General features: G+C 41.9%; 1 protein-coding gene across 1 annotated transcript in view; it reads left to right on the top strand.

Moving 5' to 3' along the window:
• Positions 1-21141, top strand: part of LOC149791628 (uncharacterized) — a 123685-nt gene that overhangs the window by 83271 nt on the left and 19273 nt on the right. The window contains exons 29-33 of the mRNA XM_089970185.1: positions 570-695; positions 1029-1154; positions 1903-2151; positions 2982-3101; positions 4117-4365. Of these exons, the coding sequence (XP_089826311.1) occupies positions 570-695; positions 1029-1154; positions 1903-2151; positions 2982-3101; positions 4117-4365 (870 nt within the window). The remainder of the gene's footprint in view (positions 1-569; positions 696-1028; positions 1155-1902; positions 2152-2981; positions 3102-4116; positions 4366-21141) is intronic.

Below are 21141 nucleotides of genomic sequence, written 5' to 3'. Positions count from 1 at the left end.
CCCTATTTTAAACTGGGATTGTTTTCACAGCTAAGCTTTCCTGCATTGTTTGTATGAAATCCGTATTATCAGATTGCTGCTGTCTATTTATTTCAATTATTCTTCTTTTGCGTTCCTCGAACATATTATTTGCTTGTCTTCAAGTGAAACACGTCCTCGGTTTCTAATAGAATTTTGAAATATCAGAAATATTTCCCTCACAAAAAATACAATAATGTGATTTAACATAGATGGAAAATCGTCGATCCATGATGTAAAACGGTTGTACTATATACAAACCATTTAAGTTTAATGCCCGATTTGTTGATTGATTGTCCGCATTGGATCTGCAAAATTGATAACATAATGTTCGTTTGTGAAAACATAATTATTCCAGCAATGATTTGTTGGCAGCACATTATTGTACCCATGATATAAAATGTTCTCAAAATATTGTATTTCAATGTATATATTCGTCAACTGATAGACAGAGATATGGTGTTACCTGGAGACTAATGGAGATATTACAAATTTATATGTGCATTAATTAAGAACAGTTTTGTGATTCTTTTGTTTGTCTTCTTTTACAGTCGATGACCCATGTTCTGCATATAAGCATATAAACTGCAGTCAGATTTGCGTATTGGAAAAACGTGAAGTTTTCTGTTCGTGTTTCACGGGCTATAGACTGAGTTCCGATAACCAGACATGTGAAGGTAAACCACTGACATGTCTAATTTTATGCTCAAAGAATGTGTGTACACTAAGATTTATTATAAAGGATTTGTTTTAATTATGATGAAATGAATGTCTAGTAATTAAATGAAATATATTTTTGCTGACATTCTAGGTGTTTTTAATAAAAATCGAAGATGCTATAGATTTCTAAACCTTACCCGAATAGCTAAAATAAATGGACAACTGTATATGTTTGATATACTCGATTTGTGAAGAAATTATTTATTTATTTACTGAGCCAGTATTGATAACTATTTTCCTTAATGGTGACCGACTAAATTATTCTATATATCAAAATATATTTTTACCAGATATCAACGAATGTGGTGACAAAATCTCGAATAGATGTAGCAACAACTGCACGAATATAAACGGGGGATACATATGTTCCTGTCCTGCTGGATACAAACTAGACAATGATGAAAGAACGTGTAAAGGTACATTTAAATTATCCATATAACAAATATATTTTGGAAGCTAAACACTGAAATCAGTCTTAATGGGTCACTCTACTGAAAGAAATCACGGTCGTTCAGGCAAGAAAGCCAGCTGACATATATACTGCTATTTTAATGTCTTTCTTGCCCTGTGCCGTTTGTGCGAAATTTTGCTTTAATAAAATTTATTGTAAAATATGGATTAATTGGAAAATTATCTTGAAAAGCACATTAGAATTAAGACAACCTATTGATTATAATATTTATTTAACGTCAGTTGTTTATTTTTATTTATTTGCTTTATTATTATTATTATTGTTGTTGTTGTATGAGCGGCTTCGACTTTCTCCAAAACTGCGACTACATGTAATTGTTTTAAATGGCTGAGATTTGAACTTAATTAAGATGGCAAGCTTGTTAAAGGGATAAGTGTATATATGCATATATCACAATTGCCCAGATGATTCGGTGTCTAGAGCTAAGTACTGAGATCTGTACTTACATTTTACTAATGTAGTTTTTGTTTGAAATATTAACATCATTTGATAATGGAGTTAGTTTAAGATTATCTGTATATCTTAACGTGTGAAATGAATGTCTTAGAATACAAAGTTATTTTTTAAAGTGTTGTTTTTTTCGAGCTTTGTCTTTATTTGATCTTGACACTTTCTTGATATGTAATTTTCATTTGAAAAATGAATTCGATAAAGGAAATCACGTTTCTAAATTTCATTTATTTCCCTAATAGAGTGCGATGCATTTCACTACGGATCTAATTGTTCCAATTCATGCAACTGCGGTATTGGTGCTGACAAGTGCGATCCTATCAAAGGTTGCCTGTGTAAGACAGGATGGAATGGAACAAATTGTGATAAAGACATTGACGAGTGCCTCTACCGTCCATGCACAGGTGCTAACGTCACATGCATCAACACAATGGGATCCTACGTTTGTGACTGTGTACGGGGTTACCGGAACATTAGCGGTGTTTGTCAAGGTTTGTATATATGTATATAAAAAAATTGAAGAGATTTTTGTTTTTACAAAATGTAATTTTCTAAGTTAAAGAAGTGTGTGTGATGTGATTTTGATTTTTAACGTAGCTTCAACAATTTTTCAGTTATATCACTACAATATCTGCAGTGTGGCAGTTTATAGTAATGTCTAGCACTGGGACATCATGCCGCAGACATGTAGCATGATGTCCCACCCAGTCACATTATCCTGACACCAGGCCAACCAGTCCTAACACAAACCTCTTAATGCTGAGCGCCAAGCGAGGCAGCTGTTAGTACCATTTTTTAAGTCTCTGGTATGACTCGGCCGGGGATAGAACCCACGACCTCCCGCATCCGAGGCGGACGCTCTAACCACTAGGCCACCGGAGCGGTAAGATAAAGAAAATATGTGACATAAAATGTTGTTTATCACAAATCTAATAATATCAATCATACGACCCATTTAGTTAAGGTTTCAAATGTATTCAGAAATGAATAAGTATTATAATAAAGAATAATTTAATCATAGACAAATATGCTAGAAAAATTATTAAATTAAACACTTTTAAAAGATTTAATCAAATTAAAAGAAGAACAGGTAATATTATAAAAGGATGAAATTTAGAATATTAGCTTATGCGGGGATTGGATGACGCAAGCATTCGGTACGTCCCTTCAAATTCGACAAAACATATGTACATAAACTGTCATTATACTGCATCTTTTCATACATTATATAAATTTATTACATTAAATGAAACATATTTTAGTCATGTGTTTGTCTGCTTGGAAATATAATCAGACTGAATTTGTATGGAATAATCTGCAGATATTGATGAATGCATCGACCCAAGACTGAACGAATGTGATCAAATCTGCAAGAATGCTGCCGGAAGCTACAGTTGTTCATGCAATGAAGGATTTCTCTTAAACGGAACTAAGTGTCGTGGTAATTTAAAATCGATATTGCTCATCCTTAAATTTTGTATAGAAGGAGGATATCAGTGGAAGTTATTTTCTCGTACCATATTTAGACAGATCATTTTTCTATTCATTCGCCATTCAACCATTCTTACGCCAACGTGGTATATAAAAAGCAGCCATCGAAAGGTTTTTAAAGGATCAAAAAACTACATCTTATTCTATCCATTCCAAAACACCCCATAATCCCAAAATGTCTTACAATATCTGAGATACAATTGTTCTGAGAAAATGTAATAATTGCTTTGTGAAGGAAATAATGGGTGTTTGTAAGAGGTACATTGGAAAACGGACACTTTTAGGTTAAGAATACTGCTGAAATAACTTCCTAAGATTATACATCAAATTTATACAGTCGTTCAGGCAAGAAAGCCAGCTGACATATATAATCTATTTTAATGTCTTTCTTGGCATGTGTCATTTTCGCGAAATGTTGCTTTAGTAAAATTTATTGTAAAAGGTTGCTTTAATTGGACACTTATCTTGTAAAGCACATTCGAATTAAGAAAACATATTGCTTGTAATATTTATGTAAATTTTTATTTGTTATTATTATTATTATTATTATTATTATTAACGCAGCGACTACATGCACTTGTTTTAAATAGCTGAGATTTGAATTTAATGTAAGCTGGCAAGCTTGTTAAATAGATAAGTGTATATGTGCATCTATTACAGTTGCCCGGGGTGAATTCAGATGCTTCGGTGTCTAGAGCTATGTATTGAGATCTGTACTTACATTTTACTAATGTAGTTTTTGTTTGAAATATTAACATCATTTGATATTGGAGTTAGTTTAAGATTATCAGTATATCTTCACGTGTGAAATGAATGTGTTAGAATATGAAGTTTTTTTAAAAGTGTTGTTTTATTTAACTTTGTCTTTATTTGATCTTGACACTTTCTTGATATGTAATTTTCATTTGAAAAATGAATTCGATAAACGAAATCACGTTTCTAAATTTCATTTATTTCCCTAATAGTGTGCGATTCTTTTCACTACGGATCTAATTGTTCCAATTCGTGCAACTGCGGTATTGGTGCTGACAGGTGCGATCCTATCAACGGTTGCCTGTGTAAGACAGGATGGAATGGAACAAATTGTGATAAAGACATTGACGAGTGCCTCTACCGTCCATGCACAGGTGCTAACGTCACATGTATCAACACAATGGGATCCTACGTTTGTGACTGTGTACGGGGTTACCGGAACATTAGCGGTGTTTGTCAAGGTTTGTATATATGTATATAAAAAAATTGAAGAGATTTTTGTTTTTACAAAATGTAATTTTCTAAGATAAAGAAGTGTGTGTGATGTGATTTTGATTTTTAACGTAGCTTTAACAATTTTTCAGTCATATCACTACGATGCCTGCAATGTGGCAGTTTATAGTGATGTCTAGCACTGGGACATCATGCCGCAGACATGTAGCATGATGTCCCACCCAGTCACATTATCCTGAGTAGTGAATGGGGTCACCCTAGCGACAATGGGAATTAGCATTACAGAGACCCCTGGGTCACTCTAGCGACAATGGAAATTTAACTGGGGAAAAAATCGTGGGTCACTCTAGCGACAAGGGAAATTAACAAGGCAATAAATCATGGGTCTGTCTAGCGACAAGGGAAATTAACATGGGGAAAATTGTTGGGTCACTCTAGCGACAAGGGAATTGAATATGGGATTTTTTTTTTAAAAAGAAATAAAATTTAAATTTAAATTTAAAAAAAGGGGTAGGCAATTGAAAAGTCATTTTCTTTTCGAGAAATATGGCTGGCCCTGAAAAGGGCCTTTGGGTTTCTTCTAACACGTCCACTTCTTCAACCATCTTCTCACTTTTGTCACTATTCCTGTCTTCTTTTTCTCCTTTTCTGGCATCCAGTCAGGATGACCTAGAGCTCTAAACTTTTCCTGAACTTTTATCCAATTCTGATTCAACCTCTCAAACTCTGCCTGTTTCTTTTTATTTTCCACATCTTTTCTTTCTTCCCTCCATTTCTCTTTAATTTTCTCTACTTCTTCCTCCATTTCTTTTCTCATCAGATCTTCCCCTTTCTTCACCTTTTCCAATCCCCATTTTACATTTCTCCACTCTGTCCAGTACAATATTTTTTCTAGGAAGCACCGGACTTTGATGACATTATCCAGTGCTCCCTTCAAACTTCCCACTCTGAAGTAAGGTGGGTTAATGAAGCCTCTTGACTTATTGACTTCTTCTTCAATCATCCCTGCTATGATATCTCTTGCTGTCTTTAGGCCTTGAACTTGACTCGTTACAAAGTCTTTCATATCTCCATGCCTCCATTCCTCTTCTATTCTTCCTAAAACATATTCTACATCCATTATCCAGAAAAAGATGTCTCTCAATAGATTAAATAGAACTGATACTTGAGTCATTTTGTCTCAGTTATTCCTTAGAATGGTTCCAACATCAAACTTTGTGGGTTCTTATACTTAAAGCGCGTACGTGAAGGAAAACATCCCCCCAAAACATAAAATTGATCTTACTTAGATCATGACCAAACAACGCGCGGACGTGAAGGAAAACATCCCCACTTTTCTCATTTCATATAATAAAACCCAAACTATACTCTCCACATACGCTAGGAAACAATAAGGAAACTACTATTCACACAAACTTTACTTGAGCAGTTACAAACACAAACACAAACACTCGCACTATTAATAAAGAGTTAGTGTTTATATTCACACTACTCTACCTACACACATTGGCAAATTGATCGTTATTTCTTTTCTTGAGTATTGGGTAGCCCTTAAAAGGGCTGTCTTTTTGAACTCCAGATGCACCTATCTAATGATGGCACCTTCCTGGCCTGGCGCCACACACGCATCTTCTTCCCCAGTCTCCTTTCACCTTTCTTCTGGGGAGCGCAGAGGGAGGATGATTCGCTTCAGCACCCCAATCCTCTGTCTCGGGAATATTGTACGACATCCTCTCTCCTATTTTCTTTTCCTCCTCTTCCCTCTGTCTTCTCTCCTCCTCTTCCTTCTTTATTCTTTCCTCTTCTACTATAGCCTCCGCGGCCAGTTCATTTAACAGGCGCCTGACATATTCCAGATGTATCTGGAGTTCAAGAAGTTTGCTTATTCTGCTATTCATTCTTGTGTTGATCAATCAACAAGGGTAGCTAGACTGCCCAGCGAGTTTCAATTTATATTGAAAGCGCGGACGTGAAGGAAAACATCCCCCTAAAAACATAAAATTGATCTTACCTAGATCATGACCAAAGAAACAACGCGCGGACCTAAAAGAAACACTCACTCACTTTTTTATGCTACCCATTCCTATTCTAAAATTTTTTTATTAATCACTTCAATAGACTATCCACATACGCAAAGCAATCCAATCCAACCCCCAAATCTACTCTCCCCATACCTCAAACAGCCAAAAAAAAAACAAACATCATATTAATCTACTATCCACACCTACGTACTTGAGCACTTACAAACACACAATCCTATACACAAACACATACCCTCACATTTTTTAAAAACAGTTAGTGTTTATTCTCACACTACTCTACCTACACATTGGCAAATTGATGATTATTTCTTTTCTAGAGTATTGGGGTAGCCCTGAAAAGGGCTGTTTTTTGTTTTTTTGTTTGCTATGGCAATCTTTTTTTAGTTTCTAAGAATGCGATGTCCTCTGAGGATAGACTTTCTGGCGATAGGTCTGCTTCTTCGGAAAGAGAAGAAGAACTCTTTGGTGTCGATACGACAATCGACAAAGCCTCTGTCAGGTTCAGGTTGCTGCTGCTGCTGTTGTTGTTGTTGCTGCTGTTGCTGCTGTCTCTGAAGTTTGTACTTCTCTGTCTATTCTTCTTTCTCCCTGTTCACTTCTTCTCTGAAGAGCTCTTCTATCAGGTCTTCAGTAACTTTTAGCATTCTCACATTCTCTATTTCTTCTGGCTTCGGTATCAGACTGTGTCTGACCCTATGCAAATTCACGTAGGCTTCGTTGAGCTTAGCTAGTTTGGAGCACATCTTCGTAGGAGGATGAGTCGACAATGGATGGTTAGACTGGAAACAACCCCGGTTCTTAAAGTCAAAGCGCGGACGTGAAGGAAAACATCCCCCACGGTTTTCGAGTCGTAACGTTCAGTGAGTGTCATGAGAGGGATAGTAAGAAATGAAAGAGCATCAATCCAACATTCTTATAGCTAAACAAACCACAAAGGCATTTTTTTCAAAACACAACATTTTTTATTCAAAAATCACTTAACACTAAACAACAACTCTAACATTTTTAACAATAATCCAACAATATAACATCAAACAATTGTTTCTAATTACAAACATTTTTTTTTCTCAATTCACAATCTACCTTAAACAGGGCTGACAACGTTGTGAATGAAATTGTGATTTCCACTGTTGGAAATCATTAGGCCATTGATGGACACTACGTTTCCTAGCTTGAGACAAAAGATAAGCATAAAATGGTCACAAAACCATCGATCTACTTTCACATCGTTTCTAGAAGAAGAACGAGGATCAAAATGAGTCACTAAATGTTCTAAGGAATAGCCCAGGCTGCGATGATGCAGAAAATACACACAGTACTGTCCACACACCAAGGAATCTGTGCCTTGTAATTTCACATTATTGAATCGGGTGGTTTGAGCATTTCTTCTCATAAAGTCAATGATATCGTCTTCCAAAGGGGGCAATCCGTACGAATCGAAATATTCCACACCTCCTTCTTGAGGAAAATAAACGGCTACCCAGTGGGTTCCTGGGAGATGACTGTCGTCCGTGTTGATCACGTAAGCTAGATGGTCTTTAGGTTTGCGATGAGGGAGTTCATCTTTAGCACAGACGACAGGATTCCAAGAAGCCGTATACGAACTCTGGTTCAAAAGGTAATAAAGTTCCCAGGTATCCATGTTTTTTTTCTTCTTCACAGGTAATAATAAGTCGTCAATTCGATCCTGACTTTTTGCTTGAAAATGTCTGACAAATAACCGTTTCTTCGTTTTGTCTCCTCACTTTGATTCAGGAGAGCTTCGATACGATGGATCTCTTGAGTGGTTAATGGTGGACAAGAATGTTCACGCAAGTCTTTATACCACTGGTGCAACACGTCTTTATCCGAGATGAGACTCCAAGCATCGTCCAGATACTCGTCCAATTTTTCTTCTTGACTCAGCATCAGGCATTTATCGTGTTGAATTTGACTGGGATGAGCGTTTTGATATCCATAGCAATTTTTCTTGATCAATTCCGTCATTTTTTCGACCAAGTGTTTGGCAAAACAGCAGACTAAATGGGCTTCTTGTTCTGGCCATCTTGACTTCATCATGATCACTTCTTCTTTTTCCACGGTCTCCTCACATTCCATGTCTAAAGTTTCTCCACTAGGTAAAGAGGGATAACAGTCTTCCATGGTTTCTAGTAATCTAGAATGACTTCTCTCAAACTGTTGATTTCTATGGTATTATCGAATTCTGCATACAGGATGACGTTCACCGTTACATCAGGGTCTCGGTTTGCAAACTGAATTTCCACACGAATCTGGCCGGATTTTATAGGGTGGAAATGTCCCTCGTCGCTGCCTTGGTCTGGAGTGAAATCGAAAGCCCACAAAGTATAGCCTCCTACATAATCGTTGTACGTAATACCGTGACTGGTGTTGGTTCCTAACTGGCCGGTGGCTTCGTACAGGGACAAGTACGATCTCAAGTAATTCTTCTTCTGAAAGTCAGGCTCAAAGGGTCGGGTACACAAGGTCTTGCCATCGCGACTGACTTCGATCTTGGACACGCCAAAGTGTTGAAAGTAGAAAGGATTTTTAGCCAAAGCTCCGTTGAAGGCTTCATTTTCGACGATACCAACGATCAAACGTTTGGGTAGCTGTCCTTGGAACAGATGATCTTCGATCATGGATCGCTGTCCCTTGGGAATGGTGAAGGTTTTCACTTCCACGCGTCGGATCGGATACTTAGCGGTCGTTCTGCTCAACGTCTGACTGATGTCGTTACCCACTTTAGGTAACACTTCTACGCGTCGTACGTAGAGCCTGGCTTCCTCGATGACAGTTTTGCAAGCAGTAGTACCTATCAAATGGAAAGTGGCACTGCTACGATTCAGTCTTACGCGGACATTCACCCCGTTCAGCAAATATTTCTCTTGCAACCACATGTCCAAATGCAAACGATCCATTAGTTCTAAACTTTGTCCGTTTTTGATTTTGTCTCTTCGTTCTACAAATCCGTCATTGTTTGGTGTTTTGCTTGCATCAGTTTCGAAATTTTCAAACTGCTCTGCTTCGTCAGCTTCCCATACCACACAGGCATTGAGATGAGTGTTCTTGGCGTCTATTCCGTACGTCAAGAGATTTTCCAGGTACGCTCGATAAGGGTAAGTATCCATGCTGCTGCTGACCAGTTTGTTGTTCAAGTACAAGTCCACTCCGCTAAACAAGGAATGCATGAAATTGTTGACGGGAGCTATTACCTCATCGCCATCTAGGGTCGAATTGTCCTCATCGACAACTTTGACTTTCAAGTACAAGTAACTGCTATTCAGATCGATGTAATCTTCGGGCTGTCCTTTGATTTCAAACTCGATGGGAGCTGAGGCTGTCAATGAGGAGACGGGGTGAAATTCCACCCATTGGGATTCTTGCATCGTCATCATGGTGGGGGGCATGGCAAACAGATCCAGTTCCGTCTTGGAACAAGCGCAAGACTCTCGGTGCATCATTTTTTTTTGTCTCTTTTCTCAATAATCGAAAACGTCTAAGTCTCGAACGGTTCTTCTTTTCTTGGCCTTTCTAGCTTGAAGTCTGTTGAATGGGTGTTTTCTTCGTCGTCTCTTTCTGCCTTGTCCTTGCTGAATGCCTGACTCGGTAGCGTGCAGGGCATTTATAGGTGTGTCTCGTCGGCCTAAAATGTCTTTGCCCGTTTGCAGCAAGACATTTTTGCCTGCCCTCATGAAGGCTTCTTTAGGGTTTTGCTTGTCGATGATGACATTTTGGAGAAATTCTTTGCCTTGCGTCAGTGCCGCATCTTTCAAGGCGTGCAATCCGCGTGTCACCATCGGTTTCAACACCGGGGCCACCGAACGAAAGGCTGATTTCAGCATATCTCCTAAACCGTGTCCTCGCTGTCGAGCAACCCCTCGGTACACTGGATACATGACTTACGAGTCCTGAGAGAACCGTTTTCGAAAATGGAGTTTCACCGTGACATTTCCTTTGGTGAATGGAATATTTTGTCCCAAATCTCCTTTTATAGCAATGTTGACCGTGTCCAAATAAGACTTGCTGACAGGCAAATAGTGAGAATGGACAAATTCGCGGTGGACGTGGTAAGTGTTTCCACCTTCCTCGTCAGCGTTCGTGGCAGAATCCACTTTGAAAGGAATGACACGCAGTAACGGTACGGAGGTGTGTCCCACCACGTTGTACTCCACCACATCGGAATACACGAACATCAAATTCAGTCCTTGATTCAGTTCTACTGGGGCACGAAATAACTTGTTAAAAGTCTCGTTGTCGTAAACGATGGGTAATTCGTTTTTCTTCATCATGGTCATTCTCATGTCCATGTCTCCGCCCAACATGTCAAACAATTCAGGACAAAATAAAATGGACACGATTTTACTCCCGTCAAATTTCATCACGAAGCGACGAGCTGCTTTGTGGTATTCCATGGTGACACTTTTTTTGGCATCCTCCAAAGCTTTCAGAAACACGACATTAAACCTGGAGGTTATGGTGCTGACCAAATGTTGACCACTAAAATAATAGCCTGGGGGAATGAACAAGTGATAGGTGGTGTACTTTTGATTTTGTAAACGGGTTTTCTTGTCATATTTGCCATGGGTATCCAAGTACTGTTGCACTCGCTCGTCATAAACTTCCACATCAAATTTATTTTGATTGGGAAGGACATTGAGGACTTGGGTCGGGTGAATCATTTCTACTAAAGCCACTTCCCAATGGGCTTCGTGATCTAACTGGATGGCTTGAGGTAATTTAGCCGTGTAACAGCACAACGTGTTGTGGGGAAACACCTCCATGGAACTGTCACTGGGTAAGGTTAAGTAAAATTGGTTTTCGTGACTCATAATTCCAGAGTTCTGTGGCTGTCCGAGGGGTTACTGGACGTCAGAGGCGTGTCTCCGCCCAAAATGGGGTTCTGGTTGTGATTGTTGATGGAGTGGTGACTGACACTGGCACTGGACACAAGGTTCCCGTGGTTCCCGTTGGAAGAGAATTTCAGGGAGGGATTGGGAGGCAGGTAACCGATGCAACTGCTCAATAAAATGGTCCACAATTGTTTGTCTCCTTGTTGCAAACTCAGATTGGCAATGGCTGCCCCGATGACACAATACACCACGAAGATTTGGCAGAAAAAGACGATTTGCGTTTTAGGCACACGTTCTCCACACCACACCCACAAGGGTTGTTTTTGTAAATCTTGCACAGAAGAACTAGGTGAAGGAGGAGTGGTCGACGTAGCTGCGTCTGCTGTGTGAAAAGGCATGATGGTTACTTCTTTTTATAGTCGATGACTTGCGAAGCGTCGATCCAAGAATCAAAACTGGGTGGATATCCTTTCCAACGTACTTTGACTTCTTTGACACGTCGTTTGCCCACTTTACGGGTTCTGCGTTCGAGAATGCTTTCGATGTCGTACACGTCGTCTTCTTTTTGCTGACACGTTGTAACTCGGGCAAATAAAACGTTCCTTTGAGCACTTCTCCATTCATGTCTTCCAATTTATAGACGGCAGGATGACGGCCATGTACTCGTCCAGTGACGCGAAACAATTCGGTCGTCCAGTTAGGTAAGTAACCTTTGTCAAAAGTGCGTTTGGTTTTGCCAATGCGCACCCAATCTCCTACGGTCAACTCTCCACTTTTCTTGGGGACAGCCCTCGTCGGGGACGTACCGAACAGACGCTCAAACACCAACACTTCGTTGTCGGGAGTAACGTCTTGCGGGGCACGTCCGATGCTTCGATGGTAAGATTGGTTGTACGCTTGCACCAGGTGCGGTAAGATGTCGATGTACTTCAGAGTGTGGTGATGCATAAAATATTTCCACATGCGTTCTTTCAAAGTGCGTTGAAAACGTTCCACGATGCTGGCTTTGGTTTCGGGATTCTCGGTGGTAAAAAAATGAATGTCACGTTTCTTTAATTCTTTTTGGAAAGCTTGGTTCAGAAATTCGGTACCTTTGTCCGTTTGCCATCGAAGAGGGTGACGACCGCTTTGTTTCAACAATCGTTGCAGGGCTCGCACTAACTCGCTGCTGGATTTGGAAGTCAAGGGCACGACCCAGGCAAATTTGGAAAAGACGTCGATGACACAAAACAAATATTTGTAGCCACGATTGTAGCTGGCCAAATGAGAGACATCGGCTAAATCGGCTTGCCATTGATGATCGAAGCCTTCCACTCGGGTGCGACTTCTGGTAAACTTGCGTCGAATGGGTTTGTGTAAAGTGTAGGTAGCTTGTTCTTCTAACCATTGTTGCACTTGAGGTAAACGGAGACTTTTCAGTCGAGTTTTGGCAGCACGATACAATTTTTGAACTCCTGCGTAACCTGCAGGATGGGAGGGATCGTAGTAAATGCTGGCTAAGACTTTTTCCATTTTTTTGTGTGTTAATAAGTCACCCACTCTTCGGTGATGCTACTTTGGGTGGGTCGAAAGGGTGGTTTGGAAACGGATTTACGTGTCCGATGGGCTACGGGAGTAGATGTCGAAGGTAGTGGTGGAGGTGGCAATGGAATGGCTTTGGTCTTCTTTTCTTTTTTCACTTCTGGTTTCCCTTCTTTCTTTTTCACTTCTGTCGAAGGAGGCGTGGACATCATCTTTTTAACCCAAGCTTTCATTTCTTCTCGTTGGGGTGTGGGGGACGGGGTCAACAAGGATGCTGCAATCTTACTTGAAATGGGAGCTGCTGACGGTGTTTGAAACACTTCTCGCATCTCTTCTTCCTCAAGTCTTCGTAGGGTAGCATCTCTGGTGACCCCTGGGGATGGTAGTAGTGGTGGTGGTGGTGGTGGCGGTAGTGATGATGGTGCTGGACTTTTCATCAAGGTCTTAAAATCTTTCAAAGTGGGTAGAGCTGTTTCGTCTAAAGCTTTCTGGTGAAAGAGTTGCAGTCGTTGCAAGAGTTGACCGTACTTTTGCGATTTTTCTGTTTCGGACAAATCTTGGCGACCCATCAAGGACTGCAAGTCGTGTTGTAACTGGGACATCTCGCTCAAATTGGGATTGGGAGGTAAATGCGGGGTGCGTTGTTCTTGCCACCGATGGTATTCCATCCATCGTTTGTAAGGCACTAAAGCTAGTTTTCGTCCTTCCATGGGGTTGTCAGGGGTCGATTCTGAGATCTTGGGACTTCCGAGGGCCTTTTTATCTTGCTCCCACCAGTCCTCCCAACATGGTTCCCAAGACTCTTTTCAGTATGGGACCTAACAAGAGGGGTAAAATACCTCCACGTTGGACCAACATCTTCTTCTCTTGACGAATGGGAATTTTCTTTTGAACTATTTGGCGAAGAACGTGACGATGTTTGCCTAAGCATTGTTTCTGGTGTTTGGACAAAGGGATCGTGCCTTTCAAAATGTTCAAACAACATTCGCACACGGTATCGATGACCTCTTTGGAGGCCGATTGAATGAGTTCTTTTCGTAGAGGTGGAGAAGCTTTGGACAGGACAGACAACATGTCCCCATGTTTGACTAAACGTGGTGGTAGTCCTCTCCTTTTCTTTCCTTGGGGTTTTCTGGAGGGTGACATCTTTGAGTCTTCAGGAGCACCAAAAAAACACTGATACCCCCGACTTGGTCACAGGCCTTTTTTATACTGGAACGCGTCGCCACTGATTGTCTTTACGTCGTATTAGTTTGAGGACAGGCATGACACGTCGTGCAGGGGTACGTAACGGACTAAATCGAGCCAGTTCTTGCTTGGACAAATCCAGTAAACTTTGTAACACGCCCGATCTTTCTTGGACTTTGATTTTGGGAGAAGGTACTTTGTGAGCAGCAGCCACTGCCGCTAAATTGGAGGGTCCTGCCACTGGGGAAGTTCTTTTGGGGGTCATCAACGGAGAAGTTCTTGGTGTAATCAACGTCTCCAAGTACTCGTCAGTTCTGGGTGTCATCAACGGAGAAGTGGATGAACGTGAGGATGCCGGAGACGCAGTCACTGCCGTGGCAGGTCGTGGTTTGCGAGTGTAAGGTTGCGTCCTGGCCGAAGTGCCTCTCTTGCGACTAGTTTTCTTCTGTGGGCTTTTCTTTTTCTGGGGACTTTTTCTCTGTTTCTTTTTCTGGGGGCTTCTTTTCTTTTTCCGGGGTGGTGTCTGGTCAGAGGAGGGTCCCGCCACTGGAGAAGTTCTTCGTAGGGACCTGGTCTTTTTCTTCTTCTTCTTGGGGCTTCGTTGGACTTTTTTCTTGGGTATAACTTTGGGGGCATTAGGATCCCATCTTAAGAGAGAGCGAATGATGACCCCTCCTAGAGTACCGCTCCCTCCAGGTTTCAAAATGATTTGTTTTTTGGTTTGAGTGTCGATGCGGGGATCGGCCAGATGAACCAAAGCGACTTTGTTTCGATCGAAAAAGCGTTTGGTTTGATGAGGAATCTGAATGATTCCTTGGAGTATTTGACGTGCCGTCACCGTGAACCATCGTAAGACTTCTTTGAGACTAGCTTCTAAGACACGAGCTCGTGTTTGTGGATTTTTTTTCTCGACTGATGCCATACAAGGCACGAATCAATTTGACGGGAAGATGCGACTGAAGGGACGTCATGTTCACACTGTGTGAGACAGACGAAAAAGGGTCTGAGGTTTTTATAGATTTTTTTATGGGGAGTGAAATGAAGTCGAGGACGGAGACGTGTACAGGACAGGCCCTCCGTCTTGGCACCAGTGGTGAAACAAGTGGGTACGAAATCGCAAATCCTCGGGGGTCGTAGGTTTCAAATCGACGAGTAAATAGGCGTGTGGAGTTTGAGTGGCATCGTCGTACGCCTGAGTCAGCCAAGGCGTTCCTAACTGTTTGGCTAAGACTTGCACTTGCGATTTATCTCGAGGGCTTTTAAACAAGACCACGTAATGCGCATTGAGACTGATGGTGCGATGGGCTTTACTTTGTTGAAACAAATTTTGGGTGATGTAAACGACACTGGCATTACGGTGATGCCCTTTGCGCGTGAACCACAATTTAATTTCTTCTTCGTCTTCTCCTAACATGTTGTCGAAAATGACCAAATGGGTTTGACGGGACTCAGAGACGATGCCGTCGTCTTCTTTAGGAATGCCTTCCACAAACACGATGGAATCGCCTTGACTTTCTCGCAAGAGGCTGTACGCCGATTGCCACTCTTTGTAACACCACACGATTCGTTGAGGGGGTCGATCGATCAAATGATGTTTATGTTCGATCAAACGTTTGACGAATTCGGTTTTGCCTGAACCGCTAGGTCCAGCAATGAGCATGTTAAAGGGATGGCGAAGATACAAAGCCTCCCAACTGGCACGATCTAAGTGTTCGTCGATGACTTTGACAGTAGAGGAAGAGGGAGCAGAGACAGCAGAGGTAGCCATAGTGTGAGAAATGTCACTTGTGACACGAAAACAAACAAGACAAGAGTTTATATACTTTTTCAGAACACGTTTATTGAATGTTTTTTTCAAACATGAATACGAAAGACAAAAATACATAAAAGCCAAAGGCTTAAGTACAAGGATAAAAGGCACATGATAACCATTAACGTGGAATAAAAACAAGTGTCTGTACAACAACATGTTTTGGGTAATGTTCTAACCAGTTCTATAGTAGGGGGTAAGGTCACACAAGTGTCCTCCCGAAAGGGTCTTTCAGGCCTGTCCACGACAGTCCCGTCCTGGGTGACAGGTTCTTCTGGCACCGTCACTAACACGGGTTGAAAAGTAACTTTTTTCCTTGAACAACTCTCGTGCATACTGGGCCACTTCTTGGGTCCAAGCCTCAAAATCCCATTCTTTCCAGGCACGGACATCTGTCCAATGGGAATGTAAGTCGCAAGCTACACACACATCGTCATACACGTCTTGGGTAGCTAAAAGTTGACCAATCTTTTTTTCCTGTTGAGGTCGAGAAGTATCCAGATGAAACCGCAAGGCTTTGAGCAAAAGGAGTTTTTCGTGACCATTTAAGGCCATTGAGGTGGTCAGTACTGATCGTAAAGAGTCCACAAAGAATCGGCTGGTAAACGAAATCCCAGAAAACAAGTCACTAAGACACACACCACTTGTCGACCCAAATTGAATGGATACAGTTCTTGTAATAATCGATGGTAATGATCCACAGTTTGAATATGGTCATTGAGTTCCTTCCACGGAATCTGTTCAATGACATGTGACATAAGTCGTGGCATGGCAGCCTGTTTTTATATTCTCTTTTTTTCGGATGCAATACACGTACTTTCTAGCCAGAGATCTTCGTTCTCCAGTAGGGAATTTAAATGTTACATACTGTAACCGAAACGTCAGAGTTCGTTTAGAAGTTTCGTCTTCCGCTAAGCAGATTCCACGTAACAAATGTTGGTAATCCTTTAACCCGTCTTCCTCAATACGTTGCAGTAAGTGAATGTCGAAGTAACCAAAATTATGAACATGTACATCATTGGTGACCTCAAAGTTTTGAACAATGTCTGACGATTGAAACAATTTCTGACGAATCAGTTCTCTTATACCATTCAGGTACCAGTGGTTAAAGATCTGGTGACGTAACGGATGCAATTGTTCTTTACGTTTCACTTGCATTTTGACCAGCTCTCAGTAAATCCTTTCTCTCAATTCCACAGGCAAAGCACGAATGTTCTCTTGTAAAGTATTCATGAATAAGTCAGTCCGTACAATTCACAATCTTCTCATAGAGAGCTAAAGTAATCCACATAGTGAGTAATTTCTGACCACTGCCATTCAGGGTAACGTCCAAGAATGTCACTGAACTCTTTTGATGTAAACGGTCTAAAGCGATATAATAGGATGAATGCACCCTTGACCCAAAGAAATCTAACACACTGGTTGACTTTTTTCACTTTCCTCTTGTGAATTTCTCGACACAAAAGTTCTACAGTGACCCATTGAGATTTCACTCTGGCAAACCCCTGCCAAACTTCTTTGTAAATCTTCTCTTGCAGTTCTTTTGGTAATGATTCAATATCGTTTTTGAAATGAAGTTTAAATACTGGTCTCGGTGATGTCCAACATTTGACTCCTAACCAATCTGGTTTCTTCTTCGTCAACGACATGGTAAGTTACTTCAATGTCTCGGTCCTACTAAGGGTAAGTAATGACAATTCGGTGACCATCGAGCATGTTCTACGTAGGCCGAATCTTGCGGTTCCCAGTGGTGAAGTGACACACCGCAACTGAAGCACTTGACTTTATCTCCTTCGCCCAAGTAGAAAAATCCGGCTCTGGCTAATTCTTCGGGGGTCGGTCCTCCCAGATACTTAGGCCATTTTCCTTTGAACGATTGAAGACGATTTTCAAAGTCGCAGTATTCCGACAAACGCACAGGAAACGAATATTCGTCTTTCACAGGTTAGTTTCGATGAGGGTTGGGTGACATGAACAGGAGTTTGCTCAGGGCTGGATGACATCCGTAGGAGGGTAGACGTGAAGGTGAACATTCCACTTTAAACCCAGTAAAATGTCCAAGAGGACGAGCGGCATCACTTTCGCATCCCTCAGGTTTGACACGCACAGCATCCCTTTCCATGATAGGGCAGTATCACTAAAGTTCCCATGATGCTTTACGGCATCGCTCAGGTCACAACGTACAGCATCGTACCCATCGCAAGGCTCACAATCGCATTCCACTTCCGAAGCCTCATACTTGAATTGTGCCTTTCTAAACAACTTGTTCTGTGTTTCTCTGAAAGTATTCATCTTGTTCGCTCGGTCTTGGTAGTCACAATGAACTATCGATCTTGACCATAGCCCCCTTTTTATACTAGTCGCAATGCAGTCTCCAGCTTGTACATCTTTCCTTTTTTACGTTTTTTATGTCTTGTTCTGGAAGGTACCGTCTCTAAGGTACCGTCAACATTGTACCGTAGTGTGATGGGTGGAAAGGCCATAGAAAGGTAAGGGCAGTGCGGACACCATCGAGTATGTTCCAGAATAGCTGAATCTTTATAGATACATAGATCCATTCGTAACTTCAGTCCGCAAGCGAAACACTGTACCTCGTATCCCAATCCTGACTCAGGTCCCAAGAAGACAAATCCTGTTCTAGCTAAAACATGCGAAGAAGGTAATCCTTCCTTATCCGTAGGCCATTTCTGAAACGTGTCCAATCGACGGGCACAATCACAATAGTCAGGTAAGAAGACTGGAAAATGGTAGGGTTTGAACTTGGAGTTCTCATCGGGTTTCTCACTCGATTCTTGCTGTGGCGAAGTCATCTTTCTGGTGGGTGGCTATCCGCTTACAACCAATGCTTTATACCAACGTGTCCATACGGTAAGGTGAAATGATTGGGAAGTCGAACTCGCTTCTGGTACACGATTTGATAGACTTTTTCCAAGGGCCGACTGACGATGTGATGAGTGGGTAAACGTACAATCTTGTTCGGTTGATAGGTGGTCACTTTAAAGTTTCCATCCTCTCCGGATTGCAAGGCTTCTTTCAATACCCCAAAGTTGACCACTCGACTGGTACGATAATTCAGAGTCAGTCCTTTCACTTTGCACGTCGTGTGCACTTCTCCTTGTTTGTCACGATATTCGTAGCCGTAATTTTTGGGACCGCCACTGACGAAACTTAGAATCTTGTCGTCTGTCCAGGCTCCTAAACGGTCTCCTTCGATGTCAGGGTGCTGTTGACTCGGGTGATGAATGTAAATGCAACTGTCCGTGTCAAAGTACAGGACGCGTTCCCCCATCAGCTCTAAAGCTTCGTACAGTTTTAAGCGAGCATGGGCTGTCACGTAAGCCGCAATGATGACATTTCCAAAAGGGTCGTCTTGTACAAAGTCCAGATCTTCTTCGTAATTGACCAAGATCAAATCCTCTCGAACGACGTCCACGTGTTTCATGTATTTGGTTTTGTCGTGAATCATCTGGAAGTAGCGGGAAGGTTCTGTCAAATATTCCGTCTTGGGTAAACACGGTCGTTGTGCCATTTTACCCCACAAGCAATTTAACATCACTTTGGCAAACGATCGCCTGCCTTCGTTTTTCTCGATGTGGTCTAATGTGATGCCTTCTTGTTCATAGTATTTCTCTTTGAATTGTATTTGGTCTTCGGGAGTGTGACACCAGGAAGGATAGCCGCTGGCTTCTTGCTTCAGTTTCAAAAAAGCATCCACGTAGTCAGCGAAAATGACTTTCTGAGCAGGGTCACCCTTGTGGTATTGTTGTGTCTTAGGAAAGTGGTAAATTTCGTACACTTCTAACAGTTGGTATCCCATGTCCAGAGCTTTGAACAATTCTACGCTGACCCAGGTTCCCGTCAAGGCACGTTCTTCCTGGCTGTGATGGCAAGGCTGGTCTTGGTTGCACGTTTCGGCAAAGTACGGCACAATGGAAACATCAGTTTGCCTTGACAATGGTGAGGTAAGACGGGATGGTATAGGTTCGTGGGAGGCAAAACTTTACACTTGATCAAGCCTTCGTATTGTCGAATGTTTTTCAGGTCGATGTGTTCCGTCTGCAATTGCGGGTGCCCTACAGGAAAGCGACAATATTTGCACACGTAGGGATACAGCGAACACACGTCCAAGTATTTGATTTCTTCTCCTTTCTCTTCGTCGGCTTGGTACAGCAAACAGGTGGCATTGGTCCTTCCTCCGTACAAACTATCCCTCGGGTTCAGCGGGTCCATGAACTGGTAACTTTCTACGAGGCGTTTAAACTCGGGATCGGTTTTCATACGGTGATCGTACTCGTGTTCCCACATTTCCACCACTTGGTATCCTTCCTGTTCTAACTTTAGGCGCCGCTGACAAGTGTCCTGGTACAAGTCTTCCATGGTTCGTTGCAAAAACTGATTTTTAGTGCCACGGTCAGGGTAACAGACGGGACATCCGAGAAATAAGCAACCGTTAAACTCGTACACGATCTTGGGGTTTTCTAAGTCCCAGCCATCGACCGAATACGTTCCGATGGTCTTTTCACCCCCTCCGTTGCGAGCATGCTGAATCCACTTGTCTTCCTTGTCGCACAAGTAATGTAACCAAAGTAGGGCTTTGACCGAGTATTGACGTTTGACAAAGTGGGTCGTTTGAGGACTGATGACAGCCACGGTGTTTTCAGGCATGAATCGTTGTCGATACACTAAGGAACACGCTTTGGCAATGGTGCAAGCTTCTTTCAAAGGATCGACCCCTCCGTGTTCCATGAACAGTTCTCGAAATTTTCCACAGCAACGCCGTAAAATGTCCACGTCGGAACGACAATACTTTAGCATTTCTTCCTGAAAGTCGAAAGGGTCCGAGGCGTGAGCCTGGTACCAAGCGTAGAAAGCTTCTCGTTGTTCGGTACGCATGTTGTCGGGGTCGTAATAGTGAGCCTCAGGTAAATGGGGTAGAACGGCGTGTTGATTGGCTTCCGTATTGAAAAAGTGTGGAAAGTACCCTTTAGCCATTTCTGTCATTCCAAACGTTTTAGGCATTCGGCTCAAAGGCATGGCCAAATAGCTCATCGAATCTTTAAACTGTACTTGTCCCACTTGCATGAAAATGATTTTGGCTCCGTTCAAAGTCACTTTAGGACGCTCGGTGCCTTGTTCCGTATAGTATCTGAGAAGAAACTGTCCATCGTATCCGGAGAAATTGTGAGCCATCACTGTGGCATGACGATGACAATCTCCGTAACGTTCGGTGTCCTCTTGGCTCCACGTCTTCTCGATGGGGTCTAAGACCCATTGGGCAAAATCGGCTAACGTGTTAGGTCCCCGAAAGATTTTTTCACGCCCTCCGGGAATCTTGCTGCAGTGAGGGCAATGACTGAAGATAGGTTCTTGAAT

The sequence above is a fragment of the Sinohyriopsis cumingii genome, chromosome 9 (assembly GCF_028554795.1).
Source record: "Sinohyriopsis cumingii isolate HCF-2022 chromosome 9, ASM2855479v2, whole genome shotgun sequence".
Lineage (NCBI taxonomy): Eukaryota > Metazoa > Mollusca > Bivalvia > Unionida > Unionidae > Sinohyriopsis > Sinohyriopsis cumingii.
Note: the sequence above shows the minus strand (reverse complement) of the source record. Positions and strands in the feature narration are given on the sequence as shown.